The sequence below is a fragment of the Chiloscyllium plagiosum genome, unplaced genomic scaffold, assembly GCF_037043375.1.
Source record: "Chiloscyllium plagiosum isolate Xiang-an unplaced genomic scaffold, Cpla_swu_hap1 HiC_scaffold_35, whole genome shotgun sequence".
Classification (NCBI taxonomy): domain Eukaryota; kingdom Metazoa; phylum Chordata; class Chondrichthyes; order Orectolobiformes; family Hemiscylliidae; genus Chiloscyllium; species Chiloscyllium plagiosum.
This window is the reverse complement of record NW_028270173.1, coordinates 30,391,349-30,416,513: the sequence shown is the minus strand read 5'-3', so window position 1 is coordinate 30,416,513 and position 25,165 is coordinate 30,391,349. Positions and strand designations below refer to the sequence as shown.

At 49.9% G+C, this 25,165-nt stretch overlaps 1 protein-coding gene across 5 annotated transcripts in view; it reads left to right on the top strand.

Annotated features, from left to right (window-relative positions):
• The window catches only part of LOC122541334 (discoidin domain-containing receptor 2-like), a 213,279-nt gene that overhangs the window by 75,944 nt on the left and 112,170 nt on the right, over positions 1-25,165 (top strand). For all 5 annotated transcript variants that reach the window (XM_087979456.1, XM_087979457.1, XM_087979455.1 and 2 more), the window contains exon 2: positions 19,537-19,657. In XM_087979456.1, coding sequence (XP_087835582.1) covers positions 19,591-19,657 — 67 coding nt within the window. In that variant the 5' untranslated portion in view covers positions 19,537-19,590. The remainder of the gene's footprint in view (positions 1-19,536; positions 19,658-25,165) is intronic.

The following is a 25,165-nucleotide window of genomic DNA, read 5'->3' as shown; positions in this document are numbered from 1 at the left end:
GTATCTGTGTCAGTGAGGCTGTGGAACAGTGAGATCATCAGTGTGATGGGAAATAAAGAGATGTTGTGTTCAGGGGCACTGTGTATGTGTGTGTGCGCGCGCGCGAAAGGCACTGATTCACAGGTGCCAGTTATTGAAGTCACCCTCACGAGGTTTTGTTGATTTTCAGTCAGTGTATTCAGAGCGAGCTGGAGTGAGTCATGAACTGATGTCAGCCCTTGTAAAGAGCCCTTTGTATGACTGAGCACTCTGCACCACACTGAACACTGAACTGGGACTACCTGCACCTGTTAACGATCCTGAGTCCACTCTCTCACACACAGACACGCAGAGACACACAGGCAGACATGCAGAGAAATACAGACAGACGCAGGTAGAGAGAGAGACAGACACACAGGCAGAGAGAGACAGGCACACAGACACAGACAGAGAGGCATAGCCACACAGACAGATGCACGTAGAGAGACAGGCACACAGATTCCGGGAGAGTGACTCAGACAGACAGGCAGAGAGAGACAGATGCAGGCAGACACACACAGAGACACATGCAGAGACACAGGCACACTCAGACAGATGCAGGCAGAGACGCGCATACGCAGGCAAAGAGACACAGAGGCAGGTAGAGATAACACACGCAGGCAGAAACACACAGACACCGACAAATGCACACACACCACCTTCAACAAATCGAAACTAACTAAAGGAAAGTGGTAAACTATGAAGGAGGGAGAGGGAATAAGGAGTAAGGGAAGGCTTTACGTTTGTCTTTCAACCCCTCGCAACCTCAGGAACATCCCATGAAGTCATTTTAAAGTGGAGCCGGGGTCTTTCTGAGGTGGGGGGAGGGCATGGGGCTACACAGCGGCCAATTGGGTGCACAGCAGGATCCCACGAGCCGCAGCTGTGATGGGTTTTTGTTTGCTCAGTGGACTGAGCTATCTCACCGAGGGACCGAGTAACTGTCGGGGATGTCCGGGAGAGAGCATTCCTCTGGAATTGTTTCTGTAACCCCCCCCGGGGCATGGTGACACCTTCAGGAATGCAGGGAGGTGGGAGTCAATGGGGGGGGGGGGGGAAGGTGTTTGTGAGGGGAGGGTGTAGGTGGCTGGGGAGAGGAGAGGAGAGGAGGGGAGGGGAGAATTCACCCACAGCTGCAGGTTCAAGCCGAGGCTGGTGGCGTGTGGAGTTTTAGTGAGACTCGGGGGCTAAACAGTTTGTTAGTGACACACTTCAAAGCCCCATTTGATAGCTGGTGTTTGCAGAGAGGGAGAGGAGCCTGCTGACACATGTCTGCTCTGGGCTCCTTCAGAGTTATTCTGCTTCTGTGTGTTCCCCACTAAGAGATCCTTGCAGACACAGAGACACATACATGGACATAGACACACACATACACACACACCCACACACAGACACTCTCACTCGCACACTCTCACTCACAGACATACACAATCAAGAGAGTGTGGTGCAGGAAAAGCACAGCAGGTCAGGCAGCATCCAAGGCACAGGAGAATTGACGTTTCAAGCTCTTTATTCCTGACGAAGGGTTTATGCTCGGACGTCGATTCTCCTGCTCCTCAGATACTGCCTGACCTGCTGTGCTTTTCCAGCACCACACTCTTCGACTCTGACTCTCCAGCACTTTTCACTCAGTCCCCACTATCTCCCTATACGCACACGTACGCACGCACACGTGTGCACATATATATGCATACACGCAGGCATACACATTTCCCCCCCATACAAGAGATTGTCCAGCCCCACCCTCCGAGAGGCTGTGAACGGTCCAAGGCCTCTCTATTATTAAAATGGACCGACAGGCAGTGGGTAGAGGAAGGATTTCCAAGGGTGATATCAGAACTCGGCCAAGACCAAACAGGCTATTGGGCTGTTGACGCGGCTAAAAGACCGGGGTGACCTGATTAAAGTTCTTTAAAAGACAGGAGAGCCAGAAGTAGGCCATTTAGCCCATCGTATTTGCTCCACCATTCAATGAGGCTATGGCTGATCTGATAATCCTCAGCTCTGCTTTCCTAACTGATTGACAAATTTCTCTCAGCTTTGATTTTGCTTGAGCCTCTTTAGCCCCTGCAGTAAAGAATTCCAGATTCCCCACCCTCCGGCTGAAGAAATGTCTAGTCATCTCTGTTCTAAAGGGTTGGGCCTTCACTCTGAGGCTGGGCCTTCAGCTTGCAGTCTCCCCTGGTGGTGGGAACATCTCCTCCGTGTCCACTGTATCCCAGGCCTCTCAGTATTCTGTAAGTTTCAATCAGATCCCGCCTCATCCTTCTGAACTCTATCGATGTCATATCCAGTGTCCGCTCCTTCATCCCCAGGATCATTCTTTGTAAACCTCCTCTGGATCCCCTGCAAGGCTGGCACGTCCTTCCTTAGTTACGGGGCCTAAAACTGCTCGCGGTCTTCCAAATGCGATCTGGCCGGTGCCCTGTACAACCTCAGCAGGACACCCCTGCACTTGTATTCTTTACCTCTTAAAGCAAACACTGACACTGCATTTGCCTTCCTAACTCCCAACTGAACCTGCACATTAACCTTAAGGGAATCCTGAATTCGGTCCCTTTTTTTTTGTTGTGCTTTAGATTTCCGAAGCCTCTCCCCGTTCAGGAAACAGTCGACGCCTCTATTCTTCCGATCAAAGCGCGCAACCTGATTTTGAGTTCAGTTCAGCTCGACCGTTTCAGGCTGTGAACTCCCAGCACCCGCTCGGTATTTTCTTGTTGTCCGTGTCTCGCGCGTGCTGCTCTGCGTCTTGCGTTTTTCGCTTTTCGACAGAGCGGGTCATTACTCTGCCGCTCGCAGTCGTTTGGTCAAGATGCCTTGTCTCTCCACGGCAACTTTTTCCGTAGCTGCTTTCGGCTTTTGTCCCGTGACATCTTTGTCATTGAATCTCCCTGTCACCCAATTCCACCCCTGCCCAACACCCCATTTCCTGATCTTGCCTTTTAGTTTGTTCCTCCTCCCCACTTTCTCCAATGTCTACCCTCCATCGCTTCAGCAGAAGATTCCTATTCAACTGTTCTCTCCCCATTGTTTTCCTCAGATTTCAGCATACGCACTGGCATCTGTAGTAGGCCAGTTGACCCCACTAGCCCGGTCCTCCATTTGATGAGATCTGCTCACTCCACACTCCAGCCATTCACCCCTTTCCTCAACCCGAACCTATCTATCTCCACCTTTTAAATAAAGCCAAAGGTTCTGCCTCTATCGCCTTTTTGAGGTGGAGCATTCCAAAAGGCGCTCCTTTATTGGTCAGAGTATTGAGTACAGGAGTTGGGGGGTCATGTTGTGGCTGTACAGGACATTGGTTAGGCCACTGTTGGAATATTGCGTGCAATTCTGGTCTCCTTCCTCTCGGAAAGATGTTGTGAAACTTGAAAGGGGTCAGAAAAGATTTACAAGGATGTTGCCAGAGTTGGAGGGTTTGAGCTACAGGGAGAGGCTGAACAGGCTGGGGCTGTTTTCCCTGGAGCGTCGGAGGCTGAGGGGTGACCTTACAGAGGTTTATAAAATCATGAGGAGCATGGATAGGGTAAATAGACAAGAACGGGCGGCACGGTGGCAGAACGGGCGGCACGGTGGCACAGTGGTTAGCACTGCTGCCTCGCAGCGCCAGAGACCCGGGTTCAATTCCCGACTCAGGCGACTGACTGTGTGGAGTTTGCACGTTCTCCCCGTGTCTGCGTGGGTTTCCTCCGGGTGCTCCGGTTTCCTCCCACAGTCCAAAGATGTGCAGGTCAGGTGAATTGGCCATGCTAAATTGCCCGTAGTGTTAGGTATAGGGGTAAATGTAGGGGTATGGGTGGGTTGCGCTTCGGCGGGTCGGTGTGGACTTGTTGGGCCGAAGGGCCTGTTTCCATACTGTAATGTAATCTAAAAAAAAATTTTCTTTCCCCAGGGTAGGTGAGTTCAAGTGAGTTTCAGGTGAGAGGGGAAAGATATAAAAGGAACCTGAGGGGCAACTTTTTCACGCAGAGGGTGGTGCGGGTATGGAATGAGCTGCCAGAGGAAGTGGTGGAGGCTGGTACAATTGCAACATTTAAGAGGCATCTGGATGAGGACATGAATAGGAAGGGTTTGGAGAGACATGGGCCAAGTGCTGGCTAATGGGACTAGATTGAGTTGGGATATCTGGTCAAGTTGGACCAAAGGGTCTGTTTCTGTGCCGTGCAAGTCTAAGTAAGTTTTGTCAGCTTCAAGTGGTCTGTCCCCTTCATTTTGAGAAAGTCCAGTTAATTGTCAATTATGTTTTTTTTAAAAAAACCCTCGTTACTCTTTGCTCTGCCAAAGAGAGAGTTAATTCCCAAATCTCTTGAGCTGACTCAGAGCATGATCGAGGCTGGTCTGGGAAGATACAACAAAAAAAAGAGACATTTGTTCCCAGAATAAACCGTTGGGGGCTGTGAGCTCAGTCAGGGCTTGCTGTTCACATCGTCCTGCACCTGCCCCAAGGAGGCTGAAGGGGGAGGGGGGGGTGGTGGTTTGGGATTAACTCTTCAAGCGCTGAAATCCCATGCAAACAAACGCAGTCTTGTCTTGTTTGTTTTTCTGGCTGATGGGGAAGGGCACAGAGGTTGAGGTTGCTGGGCGTCTCAATTGTATTTTCTCTCTCGCTCTCTGTGTGAAGGACTGAAGATGCTGTTGATTTTACGAGGGAGCGAGCTGAGTGAATGAGCTGGCGCCTTGCTGGTACAGCTGGGAGGAAGAACAAAGCCACTTATTTCACTTTAGATTCGGTCCCCTGAATTTTACTTTAGACTCTAAATCTCCTGGTTATTTTTTTTATTTTCCCCAGCCCCCATGTTGTGTATGTGCACAGGTGTGAGACACTGTGAAAGACACAAGGTGTACAAATCTTTAACAAGGCCACTTTAATCACAAGGTATCTGTGTGTGTGTGTATCTGTGTCTGTTTAACAAGGCGGCTTTAATCACTAGGTGTGTGTGTATGTCTGTGTGTCTTTCCCTGGGTAACCTTTGGTATGTTCAGATGGTCTTCCGCTGCATGCCCGGCTCAGGGTAAGGAAATAACACAGCTGCTCAGTGTGGAAAACGTGCAAATGAATCGATTTGATATAGAAGCAGACCACTTTGTGAAATTGTTGCACGTTCAGCAGATACCTTCATTGCTAAGTAAGCATTTATTCCATTGACTTTCTCGCCCCACACACTCAGACACACAGAGTGGGGTTGGATTGTTTGAGAAGGGATTTTGATGGACTTGACAGTTGTTCACTGTCTAGATCCAGAGGCTAGCAGGAAATGCTGGAATAAAGGAACACACACACGCATAGACACACATGCACAGAGACACATAGACTGCTGGAGAAACTCAGCAAGTCTGTGGGAAGATGGCAGATATAACGTTTCAAGTCTGGTGGCTCTGCATCAGAGCTGTGTTTTTATTTATTTCAAAAATATACTTTATTCATAAAATTATTTTGATATCTATACAATTGGTCATGCCATACACACATATATATTCCATTTATTTACATACAGAGATCGGAATTAATCATTCGTATGTACAAGTCTGTTACATTGACCATCCAGGTATTTTGCTAAGGCCAACACTTTTTGTTATTTCAAAAACATACTTTATTCATAAAAATATTTTGATGATCTGTACAGTTGGTGGTGCCATTCGTAGGTGCACCTTGCATTTCTTTACATACAGAGATTGGAATTAATCATTCGAATATGCAGACGTGTATGTTTGCCATCCATATATTTAGCTGTGATTGGCCGGGGAAAACGTGGTATTACGCTGCAGTGGGAAGGTTAGAGGAAGAAGAGTGGAGATGTACACCATGGAAACCCACCCTTCGGTCCATCCCGTCCATGCTGACCAGATATCCCAACCCAATCTAGTCCCATTTGCCAGCATTTGGCCCATATCCCTCTGAAACCCTTCCTATTCATGTCCCCATCCAGATCCCTTTTAGATGTTAAAAAAAATCGCACAACTCCCAAGTTATACTCCAACCGGTTTATTTGGAGGCACTAGTTTTCGGAGCGCTGCTCCTTAACCAGGTGGTTGTGAGGCAGGGCCATAGGACACAGCATTTCTAGAAAAAGATTACAGTGATACAATGATACGTTGAACAAACCTAGATTAGGTCTTTCATCTTTTAGAATGGATTTGCTGGTTTTGGTTCTTTAATATGTAAATCCCAGAATTTCTTTGAAGTGACATTCTTAAGATAATTTAAGGTTTTAAAACAAAAGGAGACATCGCAGCTCAGACAATGCCCTAGAGGTGTGAGTCAGACCAGTCTTGAGTCAGACTGGTTCTATTTCCAAAGTGGAATTTGCAAATATTATATAGATTCACTGCCTGCAGGTTCTGCATTTTTTGAGCAAAATAGAACATATCTGCAAACATAATTCTACAAATACAAATTCACCTCATAAACTTTTATGTATGTGCATGTGCATGAGAGAGAGAGAGAGACAGTGAGTGTGGGAGTGCATGTGAGTGTGCTTGCATGTGTGCAAGCTTAATAAAGTGAGAGTGTGGTGGGGCATGGGTGTGTGTGGGAGATGTGTGTATGTATGAGAGAGAGCTTGTGTATGAGAGAGCGTGTACGTGTCTGTGTGTGTATAATGCAATTGGGTCTCCTGTAGTGTGACATGAACCTAAGGTCCCGGTTGAGGCCATCCCCATGGGTACCGAACTTGGCTATCAGCCTCTGCTCGGCCACTTTGTGTTGCTGCCTGTCCCGATGTCTGCCTTGGAGGATGATCACCCGAAGGTCTGACGTCGATTGTCCCGGATTGCTGAAGTGTTCTCCGACTGGGAGGGAACACTCCTGTCTGTGGATTGTTGTGCGGTGTCCCTTCATCTGTAGCTTCTGCTTGGTCTCGCCAACGTACCATGCCTCAGGGCATCCTTACCTGCAGCGTATGAGATAGACAATGTTGGCTGAGTTGCATGAGACCCTGCCATGTACATGGTGGGAGGTGTCCCCACCCGTAATGGTGGAATCAGTGTCAATGCTCTGACACGTCTTGCAGCGTCCACCATGACAGGGTTGTATGGAGTTGTCCTGAGAGCCGGGCAGTTTGCTACGAACAATGATCTGTTTGAGGTTTGGTGGTTGTTTAAAGGGGAGAAGGGGAGGCATAGGGAAGGTCTTGGCAGGTGCTTATCCTCATGGATAGTGTGTTGTAAGCTGCGAAGTACATGGTGTCGTTTTTCAGCTCGCAGGAAGTACTAGGCAACGAAGGGTACCCAGTTGGCTGCAACTCGTGTCTGTCTCCCGAGGAGGTCATTACAGTCCCTCGCTGTGGCACATCGGAACTGGCAGTCGATGAGTTGATCATCGTACCCTGTGCTTATGAGGGCATCCTTGAGCACCTTCAGGTGTCCATTATGTTCCTCCTCATCTGTGAATGCATAGGACTTGTCCATAAGGAAAGGCTGTTTTAATATGTTTAGGATGGAAGCTGGGGAGGTGTAGCAGCGTGAGATTATCCGTGGATTTGGGAGAGTGAGGTGCTGAGGTGCCCATCCTTGATAGAGATGCATGTGTCCAAGAATGAGATAGCTAGTAGAGAGTAGTCCATGGTAAGTCTGATGGTGAGATGAAACAGATGTAAGACTCACTGGTCATAATTACCAGGGTTGTCTTTACTCCCCTTCTTGAACAAGGGGACAACATTTGCTATCCTCCTGTCTTCTGGCACCATTCCTGTAGACAATGGTGATGTAAAGATCAAAGCCAAAGTCTCTGCAATCTCCTTCTGAGCTACCCAGAGAATCCTAGGATAAATCCCATCTGGCCCATCTATTTTCACACTTTCCAGAATTATTGATTGAGCTTTTTGAAGAAGTAATGAAGAGGATTGATGAGGGCAGAGCGGGAGATGTGATCTACATGGACTTCAGTAAGGCATTCAACAAGGTTCCTCTTGATAGATTGGTTAGCAAGGTTAGATCTCATGGGATACAGGAAGAACTAGCCATTTGGATACAAAACTGGCTTGAAGGTAGAGTTGTGTATTTCCTTTATTGGTCAGAGCATTGAGTATTGGAGTTGGGAGGTCATGTTGCAGAATATTGGTTCGGCCGCATTTGGAAGGTGGTGGTGGAAGTATGTTTTTCAGACTGGAGGCCTGTGACCAGTGATGTACCACTAGGATCGGTGCTGGGTCTACTGCTTTTTGTCATTTATATAAATGATTTGGATGTGAGCATAGGAGGTATTGTTAGTAAACTTACAGATGACACCAAAATTGGAGGTGTAGTGGACAGCGAAGAAGGTTACCTCAGATTACAACGGGATCTTGATCAAATGGGCCAATGGGCTGAGAGTGGCAGATGGAGTTTAATTTAAATAAATGTGAGGTACTGCATTTTGGAAAGGCAAATCAGGGTAGTACTTATACACTCACTGGTAAAGGAGTGTTGCTGAACAAAGAGTCCTTGGAGTGCAGGTTCATAGTTGCTTGAAAGTGGAGTCGCAGGTAGGTAGGATAGTGAAGAAAGCGTTTGGTATGCTTTCCTTTATTGGTCAGAGTATTGAGTATAGGAATTGGGAGGTCATATTGCAACCATACAGGGCATTAGTTAGGCCACTTTTGGAGTATTGTGTGGAATTCTGGTCTCCCAACTATAGAAAGGATATTGTAAATTGGGGTCATGATTTGGAGGTGCCGGTGTTGGACTGGGGTGTACAAAGGTAAAAATCACACAACACCAGGTTATAGTCCAACAGGTTGAATTGGAAGCACTAGCTTTCGGAGCGACGCTCCTTCATCAGGTGGTGATGGAGGGCTCAATCCTAACACGGAATTTATAGCAAAAATTTACAGTGTGATGTAACTGAAATTATCCATTGAAAAATTGATTGTCTGTTAAGCCTTTCATGGTGAGAGGCTTAACAATCAATTTTTCAATGTATAATTTCAGTTACATCACACTGTAAATTTTTGCTATAAATTCTGTGTTAGGATTGAGCCCTCCATCACCACCTGATGAAGGAGCGTCGCTCCGAAAGCTAGTGTGCTTCCAATTAAACCTGTTGGACTATAACCTGGTGTTGTGTGATTTTTAAATTGGGGTGGCACAGTCGCTCAGTGGTTAGCACTGCTGCCTCACAGCACCAAGTTCCCAGGTTCGATTCCAGCCTTGGGCGACTGTCTGTCTGTCTGTGTGGAGTTTGCGCGTTCTCCCTGTGTCTGTGCGGATTTCCTCTGGGTACTCCAATTTCCTTCCACAGTCCAAAGATGTCCAGGTTAGGTGAATTAGCCATGCTAAAATGCCCATAATGTTAGGTGCATTAGTCAGAGGGAAATGGGTCTGGGTGGGTTGCTCTTCGGAGGGTCGGTGTAGACTGGTTGGGCTGAAGGGCCTGTTTCCACACTGTAGGGAATCTAATCTAATCTAATCTAATCTAAAACTCGAAGGGGTTCAGAAAAGATTTACAAGGATGTTGCCAGGGTTGGAGGGTTTGAGCTACAGGGAGAGGCTGAATAGGCTGGGGCTGTTTTCCCTGGAGTGTCAGAGGCTGTTAGATTTATAGAGGTTTATAAAATTATGGGGCATGGATAGGGTAAATAGACAAGATCTTTCCCCTGGAGAGTCCAGACCTCGAGGGTTTAGGTTTTGGGTAAGACGAGAAAGATTTGAAATGGACCTAAGGGACAACTTTTTCATGTAAATGGTGGTGCGTGTATGGAATGAGCTATCAGAGGAAGTGGTGGAGGCTGGTACAATTACAGCATTTAAAAGGCATCTGGACGGGTATATGAATAGGAAGGGTTTAGAGGGATATGGGCCGGATGCTGGCAAATGGGACGAGATTAGATTAGAATATCTAGTCAGCGTGGCTGTGTTGGACTGAAGGGTCTGTTTCACTGCTGTACATCTCTATGACTCTATTAAAGCAAGCAAGAAGTATGGGCTTTGAAGTAACATATCGAGTTTAATGATGGAGCAGACTCGATGGGCCGAATGGTCTGCTGCTGTTTCCTCTGTTCTCTGACTGTTGGCATAGTCCCTGTATTCCCTTCTCCCTCTCGCATTTATCCAGTTTCCACTGAAATATTTCTATGCAATCCTCTCTAATGGTAGTATGTCCTAAATTCGTATCAGTCTCTCGGCGAAGATGTTTTTGTTGAATTAACTAGATGCTATCTTCCAAGAACATGGAACTGTACAACTCAGGAACAGGTCCTTCAGCCACCATATCTGTACCGACCATGATATCATTCTAAACTAATCCCATTTACCTGCCTGTGGTCGCTATGCCTCTATTCTCTGCCTGTTCAGGTATCTGGTTGAATGGCTCTTAAGCATTGCTGTCATAACTGCTTCTCCCACCTCCCCTGGCAGCAGTTTCCTAGCACCTACCACCCTCGCACATACTCTGCATGATGGCTCAGTAGTTGGCACTGCTGCCTCACAGCGCTCGGGACCCAGGTTCGATCCCGACCTCGTGCGACCGTCTGTGTGGAGTTTGCACATTCTCCCTGTGTCTGTGTGGGTTTTCTCCTGTTGCTCCAGTTTCCTCCCACAATCCAAAGATGTCCAGGTTAGGGTGAATTGGCCATGCTAAATTGCCCGTAGTGTTAGTGATGTGTAGGTTATGTGCATTAGTCAGGGGTAAACATAGGGTAGGGGGAATGGGTCTGGGTGGGTTGCTCTTCAGAGGGCCGGTGTGGACTGGTTGGGCTGAAGGGCCTGTTTCCATACCGTAGGATATCTAATCTAATTTAATCTCCTTTAAGCTTTCCCCTCTTACTTTAAAATTAAGCCCCCTGGTATTTGACATTTCCATCCCGGGTAAAAAGACTCCTGCTATCTGTGGCTGTCATAATGCTATAAACTTCTGTGAGGTCGCCCTCTCCCTCCGACACTCTAGCGAAAGCTATCCAAGTTTGTCCAACCTTTCCTTAGTGACTCCCTGTTACATTGATGGCCCCTAGTTTTGCTGTTCCTCACAAACTGGGGAGAGGCAGTGGTATATTGGTAACTGGAGCCCAGAGATTCAGGCTAATATTCTGATAAAGCCTGCATTCAAATCGAATGTAATTAAATGAATAAATCTGAAATCTCAGTAATGGACGACCACAAAGCCATAATCGATTGTTGTATAAATGCACCTGATTCACTAATGTCCTTTTCGCGAAGGAAATCAGCCATCCTCACATGATCTGGCCTACGTGTGACTTCAGACCTGCAGCGACGTGGCTGACTCTTAATTGCCCTCTGAAACGGCCACTCTGTTCAAGGGCAGTTAAGGCTGGGTAACAAGCGCTGACTTTGCGAGGGATGCCGTCAGACCATGAAAGAGCAGAGAAGACAAACAGAAACCTGTCTTGTTGGCACTCTGTCCAAATAAGTCTTGGTTTTTAAAGTGCTCACTTTCGTTGGTCAGAGCATTGAGTATAGGAGTTGGGGCATCTTTTGCAGCTGTACAAGAATATAGTATTTGGAGCACTGCATGCAGTTTAGATTAGATTCCCTACAGCGTGGAAACAGGCCCTTCGGCCCAACCAGTCCACACCGACCCTCCGAAGAGTAACCCACCCAGACCCGTTCCCCTCTGACTAATGCACCTAACACAATGGGGCAATTTAGCATGGCCAATTCAGCCTAACCTGCACATTTTTGAATTGTGGGAGGAAACCAGAGCAAACCCACGCAGACACAGGGGGAGAATGTGCAAGCTCCACACAGACAATTACCCGAGGCTGGCGTCGAACCTGGGACCCTGGTGCTGTGAAGCAGCAGTGCTAACCACTGAGCCACCGTGTCATCCAGTTCTGGTCACCCTACTGCAGAAAAGATTAACTAGCATGCCACTGGGACCGGGAGGTTTCAGTTAGCAGGAGAGGCTGGAACTTTTTCCCCCTAGAGTGCGCGAGACTGAGGGGTGACCTTAGTGGTCGGTAAAATCTTGAAAGGTTTGGATAACGTTTTCCCTGGGGTGTGTGAGTCTAAAACTAGGAGGCATAGCTTTAGGGGGAGAGGGGAGAGATACAAAAGGGTCCAGAGGAGCATTTTAGTTTCCACATAGAGGGTGGTTAGGGTCTGGAACGGGCTGCCAGAGGTAGTGGTGGAGGCGGGAACAGTTTTGTCATTTAAGAAACATTCAGATGGGTACATGGATGGGATAGGTCTGGAGGGATATGGACCAAACGCAGGCAAATGGGACTAATTTAATTGTGAAAACTGGGCGGCATGGACAAGTTATGCTAAAGGACCTGTTCCAATGTTGTAGACCTCCTATGGGGAGACCACTGGGTCACTCCTCAGCCCTCTGAGGAGTGCCACAGCCTCTTTGTCCTTTCCAGAAAGATAGAACCTCACAGTGTTGGCCACATTTTTATCCATAACCTGGTCTGCAGATGAAAAATGTAGCCACCTCCATGAAATAGTGGGCTCCCACGCAAGAGTTAAACCCTGGGATTCCTGGCAGCTACAAGATTAACCTGTGATAGTTTCAGGGTAAAACTCCCTGGTTCTCTGGCAACTAGTGAGTGGCACGGTTGCTCAGTGGTTAGCACCACTACCTGACGGCGCCAGGGACCCAGGTTCGATTCTACCCTCAGGCATCTGTCTGTGCGGAGTTTGCACATTCTCCCCGTGTCTGCACAGGTTTCCTCCGGGTGCTCCGGTTTCCTCCCACAATCCAAAGACGTGCACGTCAGTTGGATTGGCCATTCTAAGTTGCCCGTAGTGTCCAGGGATGTGCAGATTAGTTGCATTAGCCATGGGAAATGTAGGGTTATAGGGAATGGTTGGGGTATGCGTCTGGGTGGAATGCTCTTCGAAGGGTCAGTGTGGACTTGTTGGGCTGAATGGCCTGTCTCCACACTGTTGAGATTCTATTCTATTCTATAGGGTTAACACATTTCCAGGTGCAGCAATATATTGATCTGCAGCCCCATCAAAAATCTTGTGCATTTATGTAGCATTGTTAGTGTTATAATACCTTCCCAAGATGCCTCACGGGAGCAATTATGATATGAAAGGAGTGACGTAAGTAGATGCTGGAAAAGCGCAGTAGGCCAGGACGGGTCAGAGGGCTTTCCTGATGATTGTCCTTCCTGATGAAGGGCTTATGTCTGAAACGTCGACTCTCCTGCTCCTCGGATGCTGCCTGACCGGCTGTGCTTTTCTAGCGCCACCCTCTTGACACTGATCTCCAGCATCTGCAGTCCTCACCTCCATCACATAAGTAGGTATAAGTCCGTGTATCTCGGAAGGTTTCGTTTTGGATTAGATTCCCTACGGTGTGGAAACAGGCTCTTCGGCCCAACCAGTCCACACCAACCCTCCGAAGAGTAACCCACCCAGACCCATTTCCCTCTGACTAATACACCTAACACTATGGGGCAATTTAGCACGACCAATCCAGCCTGACCTGCACGTCTTTGGACTGTGGGAGGGAGCCAGAGTACACGGAGGAAACCCACGCAGACACGGGGAGAATGTGCAAACTCCACACAGACAGTCGCCTGAGATTGGAATCGAACCTGGGTCCCTGGTGCTGTGAGGCAGCAGTGCTAACCACTGAGCCACTGTGCCACCCCAAAGATGATGCAGTTATGAAATTACAGAGCTAGGGAGGCCTGGGAACATGGGACCGATTTTGGGGGGGGGAATAAAAGTGATGAGACATTTAAGAAAACTCAAGTCGCTTGGCAGGCCTGGAGCTAGCATGGGTCACAGTGGACTCAAAAGGGGTGATTGATGAACAACAACTCCAGTCCCAGTTAGCGTACAGCCAGCAGAGATTTGGGTGCCATTACAAGTCATTGTTGGTCAGCAGAGTGTGTCAGTGAGTGGCTGCACACTGGGCTGTCCGCCCGGTTGGGGGTTACAAATCTGAAACAACTATTTCAAGCCCCACTGTCAACGGGCACACGAACAGGAAGGGTTTCGAGGGATATGGGCCAACCGCAGGCAAACTGGATTCGACTGGTTTAGAATATCCGGTCAGTGTGGGCCGCAGGGTCTGTTTCTGGTTGGGTGGGTCGTACAACTCTCCGGCTCTGAGTAAAATGTACTGAAAACAGACGAGTTTATTATTTATTGGGACATGGGTGGCTCAGCGTGGCTATCGTTTGTCGTTCGTTGCTCATTGCCCTTGAGCTGGGACGGTTCAGAGGGCAGTTAAGAGCCGACCACATGACACTGAGGGCTGACCGGGTAAGGACGGCAGACCCTGCTTTAGGATGTTAGAATCTCTAGCTCGTTGCTTTTGGTTACCATGTTTCAAATCGGTAAGCGTTGAGGAGGGGAAGGAGTCGGGGTTGGTGTCAGCATTTGGGGACTGGCATGGATAATCCATGGCTCTGCCGCAGTGCATGAACCTGGCAGACGACAACTCAGTGGCTGGCGTCAGGGACCCGGGTTCAATCCCACCCTCTGGTGATTGTGCAAACTCCACACAGAGATTCTCCCCGTGGCTGCGTGGGTTTCCTCCGGGTGCTCCGGTTTCCTCCCACAATCCAAAGATGTGCAGGTTAGGGTGGATTAGCTAAATTGCCCCGTAGTGTTCAGACATATGTAGATTAGATGCATTAGTCAGGCATAAATGGAGAGTAATAGGGGAATGGGCCTGGGTGGGTTACTCTTCGGAGGGTCAGTATGGACTTGTTGGACCGAAGGGTCTGTTTCCACACTGTAAGGATCCGATGATTCTGTAACATGGGGGTGGCAAGTACACAGATGGTGACAATGACTGGGTCAGCTGGCCGTACGGGAGGTCCTGACCAGTGATAGCGTTTGAGGGATCAACGTTATTGGGGACACTTACAGAATCTCGTCTTTGTGACCACCTACCCCCCGCCCTGCCCCACTGAGGGGATAGAATGAATATCGGGAAAGGCAGCAACCACCTCCCCCCCCCCCTTACTCCCGGCATTCCCTCCAGCCTGTTGATCAGCTTGAATTAGGTTCTCCAGTCGGAGTTTCAGACTCGCAGTTATACAGGGCAAACTCAGGAGCTATCCTGTACCATGCGCCACGTCTAGATGAATACTTGGCCAGATTCCTTCCATCTTTTAATAATTGTGAAAATCCACTTACTGCACAAAGACAGAATTAACTCGACTGAGTGGATTTGTTTTTTGGATTAGATCCCCTGCAGTGTGGAAACAGGCCCTTCGGCCCAACAAGTCCACACCAACCCTCCGAAGGGCAGCCCACCCAGACCCGTTCCCCTACATTTACCCCTGACCAACACACCTAACACTCTGGGCAATTCAGTATGGACTGTGGGGGGAAACCGGAACGGAGGGTGCCCACGCAGAGAATGTGCAAACTCCACACAGACAGTCTCCCGAGGCTGGGATCGAACCTGGGACCCTGGTGCTATGAGGCAGCAGTGCTGACCACTGCGCCCCCGAGTGAAGAGTTTATTGATCCATCCTAAATTCGTGCTTGCTTTGCCTAAACCCCGCAACCTCCCGTCCTACACTCTATCTCCCGAAATCTTTCCATGTCCTTCTTTTCCCTTTTTTCTGACTTTTTGTTTTGTTTTTCCTAAACTCGGCAGAGGGTGGTATTGGGATCCCTACAGTGCGGTCCCTTCGGTCCAACAAGTACTGATCGGTCTCAGAATCACAGGACTACTGTTACATCGCAGAGGAGGCCATTCAGCCCATCGTGAGTGCGGCGGCTCTCCAAACAAGCATCTCGCTTTGTTCCACTCTCCCTGCACATCCTAACCGTATGGGTGGCACGGTGGCTCAGTGGTTGGGACCCGGGTTCGATTCCAGCCTTGGGCGACTGTCTATCTGTGTGGCGTTTGCACCTTCCCCCCCGTGTCTGCGTGGGTTTCCTCCGGGTGCTCCGGTTTTCGTCCCACAATCCAAAGATGTTCAATTTAGGAGGATTGGCCATGCTAAATTACCCATGGTGTCCAGAGATGTGCAAACTAGGTGTGTTCGTGACTGCAGGGATAGGGTGGGGGGGGGGATGGGTCTGAGTGGAATACTCTTCAGAGGGTCGGTATGGATGTGTTGGGCCGAATGGCCTGTTTCCACACTGTAGGGATTCTGTGGTATTCAGATAACTGTCATGTTCCCTTTGTAATGCCCCAGTTGAACCTGCCACCACAGCATCACTGGCAGTGTATTCCAGTCCCTAACCCCTCGCTGTGTGGGTTGTGGGGGGAGCTGTGGGAGGGACTAAGTTTATTTTCTTGTGTCGTTGGTCCTTCTCTTGCCCCTTGCTGCTCATTCTCTGGTCTACTAGCAGCAGTTTCTCTGTCTCTGTTCTGTCCGGAGCCCCTCGTGATTTTGAGTTCCTTTGTCAAATCTCCTTCTCCTTCTGTTCTCCCAGGGAGGGGGGGAGGGGGGAGCTCTCCTAACTTGTCCAGCCTCTTTCCATCAGTGAAGCCCCTCAGGTTTCCTGAAACCCGTTGAGTGAACCTCCTCTCCAGTCCCATCCTTCCGAAAGTGCGGCACCCGGAGTCGGATGCTGTATTCCAGCTGTGAAGCCACATTAGCATGTGTACGTTTGGCATAACTACTGACGGTGTTTGTGTTTTCCATGGCCCATCTTCCAATGGGTGTCATCTCGCCGTCCCGATACCTGCAGCACCATTCGAGAGCGTTCAGCACCGTGTTTGTGCAAAGTACTTCCTTATTTGAGGCTTTGGAACTACAAACAGGGTGTGAAATGTTTACTCAAAGTTGTTAACGGTTAATGGAATGAGCTGCCAGAGGAAGTGGTGGAGGCTGGTACTATTACAGGATTTAAAAGGCTTCTGGATGGGTACATGGATAGGAAGGGGTAGAGGGATATGGCTCTATTCCTGATGAAGGGCTTTTGCCCGAAATGTTGATTTTCCTGCTCCTCGGATGCTGCCTGAACTGCTGTGCTTTTCCAGCACCACTCTCATCTAGAATCTCACAGGGATATGGGCCAAGTGCTGGCAAATGGGACTAGATTAGGTTGGGATATCTGGTCAGCATGGACGGGTTGGACCGAAGGGTCTGTTTCCATGCTGTACATCCCTATGACTCTATGGATTCTTGAACTCCCATAGCTGTCTGCTTACCAGGCTCCACCCACTCCAGCAGTACAGAGGGAAAGGTGAACAGCCTGCCAAGGCCGTTTGGCAGAATGCTTCATTGCCAGAGCTTTCCAACAGGCACCATGACCCATCGCCGGGCTAGTGGTGACCTGTCAGGTCCTTCATGTACGTCCGGTCAGTCTGCACCACCTCACACTGCCCTCGAAGCAGCTGCGGGGTGGTGGGGGGGGGGGGGTGAGTACAGACTGTCACACATCTCCCTCTGGAGTGTGCCTTTGTACAGGGAGTCCGGAGGGAGATGCAGTGGTTTATGTCGAGGTTTGTCCCGAGCAGCTCCGTGACTCCATGCTCTCCGGGCTGTTCCCCGGGACACACACCGAGACAAACGTCGCCTGTGCCTGGAGGACCGTCACCTCGGTGAAAGACGCTCTTTGGTCTGTCCGAAACCTGTCGGTCTTCCAGGGCAAGGAGTTGACCCCGACCCCGAGTGTTGCAGACTGGCCCATCCCAAGGTCCAGGACTACGTGCTGAGAGATGTGCTGAAGCTTGGGGCAGCTGCCGCCAAGGCGCGGTTAGGGAAAGACCACCATCTGGGGCCTTCCTGCTGAAGGTAAATGGGGGTCCGTTCAGTTACTGGACCCTCCCGGTGCCTCAAATACAGTCTGGTTCAAGTAAGAAATGCCTTTGATTTGTTTGGACACAGACAAATTCCACTAATTGATGGTTTTCTTGATGTACTGCTGTACAGAACAGTGTTTGTGACAACGTGTATATATCGAGATATTTTTATGACTGAAATATATTTTGAAATTTAAGAAAAAGGAGTTAAAGCTGGAGAAAATGTGGCCGAGTAGAAAGAGATGGTGCTTGTATTCAGTCTGATGAGATCATCCCATTGCTGACCCGTTCCTGGACTTGGGGAGCAGAAAGGGACTGGCGTTCATGGATGTTTTCATAGTTTCCGACTCTTCGATTTTGCAGTGAATGAATCTCCGAGTGTGTCTGTCGCTCAGTTACCCAGCGAGGGTGGAGAGGGGACAGGCAGGTTTGCATTTGTTTGACCTCTTCTGTGATGGAAGCACTGTTTAGCCAATGAAGCCCCTTCAGAGTCAGGTTGGTGGGGTAAGGTGGGAATTGTGGAAGCAGTAGTGACTGCCCCTATCCTCCCTGTCAAACCATGCGTAGGGAATCACCAATTCCCCACCAAATGACCTATTTGCAGTCTGCTCTATCCCAGGGACGTCTGCAAAGATGACACGTCATAGATTCCCTGCAGTGTAGCAACAGGCCCTTCGGCCCAACAAGTCCGCACCGACCCTCCGGAGAGCAACCCACCCAGACCCATTCCCCTAACCTATATTTTCCCCTGACTATTGCAGCTAACCTACACATCCCTGAACAGTGTGGGCAATTTAGCATGGGCCAATTCACGCCAACCTGCATGTCTTTGGACTGCGGGAGGAAACCAGAGGAAACCCACACAGACATGGGGAGAATGTGCAAACTCCACCCAGGCAGTTGCCCGAGGCCGGAATCGAACCCAGATCCTAGGTGCCGTGAGGCAGCAGTGCTAACTGTTGTACCGTTCCAAATCGCTACTCCAATAGTACTGGCTCCTCAATGTCCTAGGAGGACTGATTGGTGGGTTTTTTTTTTAAAAAAAGCATTCATTTGGCAGGACATTCTTGGTTAGAATAGTGCCCGGTCTGTAATATCGACTGTGAGGGATAGGTCAGCCATGATTAAACTGTTTGGATTATCCAGTTGGGAATCCCAGATAGTCCTACAGCACAGAAACAGACCCTTCGGTCCAACCAGTCCATGCCGCCCCCATAACCCCAAACTAAACTAGTCCCACCTGCCTGCTCCTGGTCCATATCCCTCCAAACCTTTCCTGTTCATGTATCCATCCAAATGTCTTTTAAACATTGTAATTGTACCCACATCCAGGAAGCAAGGATTTATTGGGAAGGAGGAATTGTAGGATATTAGTGTTTTTAAAGTCACTAAGAGTGCAAGAATGGAAATTAACAGGAACAGAAAATGGATCAATCCCTACCTTCTGATAATCGACATATCGAATACAAAAAGAGGCAGTCATGGGAATATTGGAAATACGCCCAGCAACTTCCAAAATGCTATCGTTTCTGGACCAGTCGCAGTAGTTTGGAGTGTGGTAAATGCACAGCAGTATTTTAAACAATGAGCGAGGGTGAGAATTGGGAATTCAACCCCGAACATCAGTAGTAGGGAAAATGCTGGAGTATACTATACGATTGAACTCAGTTACTTTTTCTCATGTCTTGTCCTATCTAGCGATGAGTTGATGCACAAATCCAGCGTTGCACCCACTCCCATCAGTTTCCGGAAGGGGCTCGGTGGGTTAACATCCCCGTCCCCACCAACTCCACATCCAGTGGAGAGAGAGAGAGAGAGGGAGAGAACGGGGCTGGAGGGGTTGATTGGCCTGTGGTTGCTGCTGTTCCTGTGAGTGACGCTGGGTGTCTCTTCTCTCTTTCCAGAAATGAGGAGCTCATAACGAACGGCAGTCCGGTCCCCGTCTGCACCGCCTCGGAATGATGCTATTGGTCCTCCTGTCGCTGGGGGCGGCCGTCAGCCTATCGGGAGCGCAGGTCAATCTGGGTGAGTACTGACTAACCCACCGCGGTGTGGCACAACGAGACGGGAAGACCCAGCGGCTCTCTGGCCTGACCTGCATTTACTGCCCGTCCCTTATTGCGCCCCCCCCCCCCTCCAATTTGAGAAGGTGGTGGGGGTGAGCTGCCTTCTTGAACCGCTGCAGTCCACCTGCTGTGGGTTGACCCACAATGCCATTGGGGAAGGAATTCCAAGATTTTGAGACAAGCGACCAGGAGGGAACACTCATTAGCAGCAGTGTGTACTGTCTGTGTGATGCTTCAGTTAATTGCTGCAGTGCATAGTCAAGATAGCACGCACTGCTGCTACTGAGCGTCGGTGGTGGAGGGAGTGGGGATGTGGTGCCAATCAAGTGGGGGCTGCTTTGTCCTGGATGGTGTCGAGCTTCTTGAGTGTTGTTGGGGCTGCCCCCCATCCAGGGCAAGTGGGGAGTATTCCATCACCCTCCTGACTTGTGCCTTGTAGATGATGGGACAGGAGATGAGTTACTCACTGCGGGATTCCTAGCCTCTGACTTGCTCTTGCAGTCACTGCATTTATATGACCAATCCAGTTGAGTTTATGATCAATAGTAATCCCACAGGATGTTGATAGTGGGGGATTCAACGATGGTAACGCCATTGAATGTCAAGGGGCGGTGGTCAGATTGTCTCTCATTGGTGATGGTCATAGCCTGGCCTTTGTGTGGCGCAAATGGTACTTGCTACTTGTCAGCCCCACGCCTGGATATTGTCCAGATCTTGTTGCATTTGAACTGCTTCAAATGAGAGCTGAGATGAAGGGGGATTGTCCCACGATGAGAGATTGAGCAGGCTCAGCCGCAAACTCCTGCAGGTCGCAAGTTCAAGTGATGATCTTCGTTTCTAAAGGGCCTTTCTTTAACCTGTCATCAGATGTGGGTGTCACCGACTGGGCCAGTGTTTATAACCCGTCCCCAGTTGCCCTCAGAGCAAGTAAAGTCATAGTCATTGAGTCATAGAGCTGTACGGCGCAGAAACAGACCCTTCGGTCCAACCCGTCCATGCCGACCAGATATCCCAACCCAATCTAGTCCCATTTGCCAGCACCCGGCCCATATCCCTCTGAACCCTTCCTATTCATATACCCATATAGACGCCTTTTAAATGCTGTAGTTGTACCAGCCTCCACCACTTGCTCTGGCAGCTCTTTCCATACACGCATCACCCTCTGCGTGGAAATGTTGCCCCTGAGTTCCCTTTTAAAAACCTCTAGTTTTGGTCTCCCCCACCCGAGGGAAAAGACTTTGTCTATTTATCCTACCCATGCCCCTCATAATTTTGTAAACCTCTATAAGGTCACCCCTCAGCCTCTGGCGCTCCAGGGAAAACAGCCCCAGCCTGTTCAGCCTCTCCCTGTCGCTCAAACCCTGGCAACATCCTTGTCAATCTTTTCTGCATGCTTTCCATCTTGCTCGTCAGAGGGCAGCTAAGAGACGTGGGTCTGGAGTTGGGTGAAGGCCGAGAGATTCAGCCGTTATCCTGAACCAAAAGGCCGTCAGCGAACCACTTAGACCTTTTCGCGGTGATGGATAATAGTCTCAGAAAGCGGTGATGGGTCGCGCTCAATCCCGCATTTTGCTTTGTGTAGGAAAGGTTAATTGAATTTAAATATCGGAAGCGCAGTAGTGGGATTTGAACTGGCAGCTTCCAAGCTGTGCTCAGGTTTGCGAGTCCAGAGACTAGAACACAGGAAACAGATATTTCTCCTGACTCTGGAATCCAGAGCGTGGAGCTGTGGGCCTCAGGAAATCAAGGGATGGCCCGGTTTAGATAGAGAAGCAGGAGGACAGATTTCTTCCCTCGAAAGGATCCCCGAGAATTGCTCAGGCATTGGGTACTAGGTATTCCAAAAGTGTGGCTGGTCAGTTTTGAGGTCGATACTTTTGCTGACAGCATCTGCAGAGACAGAGAGAAAACCAGAATCTGATGTGACTCTTCTTTAGAGATCTTCGGGCTCAATTCAGAACCACTCAGTCCCATTGCCTCAGGCTGTTGGGCCCACTCCAGCGTGGTCTCCAAAGTCTCATAGAATCCCTGCAGTGTGGAAACAGGCTATTTGGCCCAGTGAGACCGCACTGGCCCTCCGAAGAGTAGCCCACCCTATCCCTGCGTTTCCCCCATGGCTAACGCAGCTAGCTCTGTGACATGAGGGGTAGTTTAGCTAATCCACCCTGACCTGCACGTCTTTGGACTGTGTGGGAGGAAAGCGGAGCACCCGGAGGAAACCCACGCAGACACTGGGAGAATGTGCAAACTCCACACACAGTCACCCCCAAGGGTGGAATCGAACCCGGGTCCCTGGTGCTGTAAGGTAGGGGTGCTAACCGCTACGCCACCGTGCCACCCACTGTTTCTCTTCATGCCTGGTTGTCCATAGAGAGGGAGCACACCGGTGTTCACCAACGCCCTAGAGGTAGTTAGAGAGGTGGGCACTGCAGAGAGGGGGGCATTCTCTTCCACCCCCCCCCCCCCCACCCAGCCCCAACACCATTCCCCTCCCTCCCTCTCACCCTACCCTTCCCCTCACTTGCATGGTCATTCTGCTGCCCCTGGTGACGCAGCGTTGGCAAATTACTCTCCTCATTAGAAACACAGACGATGGATGGAGGATCCTTTCTTAAACAAAAACACATTCAGAACTCTGTGATAGCATCTCCCGGCGTAAAGAATTTCAGATAAAGAGAGACCAGCCCTTACTTGTGGTGTGTATCTCTGGTGCCAGTGTGCCCAACTATTTGGTGGAGAGAGATTGTGTGCCCACTGCACCTCTTCAGACTGACTGAAAAGAGCGATTTTTCACCCCCACCACACCCTGCCCCCAAATCTCCACCATGTCCTTTCCCCAAAACCTTTCCCCTCTTCCCCACCTTTTTTATTTTAATCACTCGTCGGTAAAGTTGCAACTTCATTGTGGAAATTCCTGTTGAATGTCCTCCCCACCCTCCACCTTACGCAGATCCTTTCCAATTAGGACAACTCGTTTTGAGAAGGAAACTGCCCCCCCCCCAACCCTTCCCCCTCCCCCCGGCACATTTCCTTCAGTTTTTTTTCTTCGACAATCACATTAAAATACACCCCCCCCCGTTTCCTGACCCACCGGCCAATGGAAACGGGGTTTCCTGCGCGTCCGTTTGTTCAAAAGTCTGCAAGATTTTTGAGGTCTTCGGATTAGACCTCACCTCAATCTCTTCTTCCCCACCTCATCCCGCCCCAGCCCCCCACCTACCCCACCGTCCTCTTGCCCCTCTCAACAGATATTAAACTCTCCCTGCTTTCAAGTGGCTTTGAAAAGGGTGGGGGTGTGATAGGGAAGAGGATTAGGATGGGGGGAGGCGATGCAAGGGGATGAAGGCCTTTTAGAGTCATAAACAGACCCTTCGGTCCAACTCATCCATGTCGACCAAGTTCCCCAAATTAATCTAGTCCCATTCGCCAGTACTTGGCCCATATCCCTCCAAACCCTTCCTATTCATATACCCATCCAGATGCCTTTTAGATGTTGTAATTGTACCAGCCTCCACCACTTCCTCTGGCAGCTCATTCCATACGCGCACCACCCTCTGGGCGAAAAAGCTGCCCCTCGGGTCCCTTTTAAATCTCCCCCCCTCTCACCTTAAACCTATGCCCTCTAGTTTTGGGACTCCCCCCAACCCTGGGGAAAAGACCTTAGCCATTCACCTTATGGAGTCATACAAAATGGGAACAGGCCCGTTGGTCCAACCAGTCCATGCCGGCCATAACTCCTGTGTTTTTTTTAAAAAAAGCCAAAACTGCCCCCATGTCTTTTTGAAACCTTTCTCCTCTCACCTTTAAAAATAAGCTCCCCCAGTCTAGTAATCCCCCACTCTGCGCCCCCCACCTCCTGATTTTAGAAACCTATGTAAGGTGCCCCCTCAACCTACTACGCTCTGGGGGACTTGTTGGGCTGAAGGGCCTGTTTCCATACTGTAGGGATTCTATAAAATGTCCCATCCTCTCCTTATAACTCAAACGTCTCCAGTCCACGTAGCGCGCTGGTAAACCTTTCCAGCACCCTGTCCAATTTAATAATATCCTTCCTGTAGCAAAGCAGCCAGAACTGCACAAAACATTGCTTGGGCCATCTGGGAGCTGGGATTAATCCACAGTAGGCCTGACTGCACCTTTCACGTGCTTGCCATTTGACGATTAATTTCAAATTCCACAAATCCCATCATCACATTCCACAGAGTAGCAGGAGAGGACGGGACGGTAGGTGATGGGGGGGAGGAAGAGGGTCGTGAAGAGAACTTGTTGTGGGGGTGGGGAGAGGTTTGGAGCTGATCTTCGTCATCAACGAATGGGAGGCCTTTGGTTGCCTAGGTGACGGAGGGGATTTTCTCAGGCCGGCCAGAGTTAGCGCTAATCCACTGGTAAAACTACCCCCCCACCCCACCCCCACCAAGAGCGATTTTCCTTTCCCGTCAAACAGCTTCCCTTAATCCGCTTGAGCGAGCGTTGAGGAGACGGCGCCCGATATTTCCCAGGGTTTAGAAGAATGAAAAGCAAACTCGCTGAAAATGTGGGGAAATTCTGAACCGGTTCGACAGGGCAGTCAGCCTGCCTGGGGAGGCCCGGGATTATAACTGCTCCTCAGGGGAGAGTGTTGGAATTAGAGTTAGGTTTATTGTCACGCGTACTCATGTTCCAAACAAACGGGAGTAGGGTGAAAAGTGTACAATGTCAACAACACGCGGCGCCATCTTGGATACCAAGGACCAATCTTAGGTACTCAAAATGGGAGAAGATAAAGAGGTTACACTTCACTACAGATATACAAAGTGTAAGTTAGGAAAATGAGACATAAAGCTAAAAATGTAGACATCACAGTCTTTCTGGAAGGGGCTTCCAAGTGATCTGACCATCCTCCACTGGTTCCCAACCAGCAGCCATCTTTGTTCCAGGTCCACAGGCCACTGTAGCCACTCTGCTCTGGGTCACTGCCCCCACCCCTGTCCCCACTCTGGGTCACTGCACACCCCACCCCCCTGTCCCCACTCACAGTCACAGCACCCCCCCAATCCCCGTCCCCGTTCTGGGTCACTGCACCCCCCCCCCCCCGCCCCCTGTCCCCGCTCACAGTCACTGCACCCCCCCACCCCCCTGTCCCCGCTCACAGTCACTGCACCCCCCACCCCCCTGTCCCCACTCACAGTCACAGCACCCCCCCAATCCCCGTCCCCGTTCTGGGTCACTGCACCCCCCCCCCCCCACCCATCGACCCCGCTCACAGTCACTGAAACCCCCACCCCCCCGTCCCCGCTCACAGTCACAGCACCCACCCCCCCAATCCCCGTCCCAGCTCTGGGTCACTGCACTCCCCCCACCCCCTGTCCACGCCCACAGTCACTGCACCCCCTACCCCCCGTCCCCACTCACAGTCACTGCACCCCCCACCCCCCGTCCCCACTCAGTCACTGCACCCCCTACCCCCCGTCCCCACTCACAGTCACTG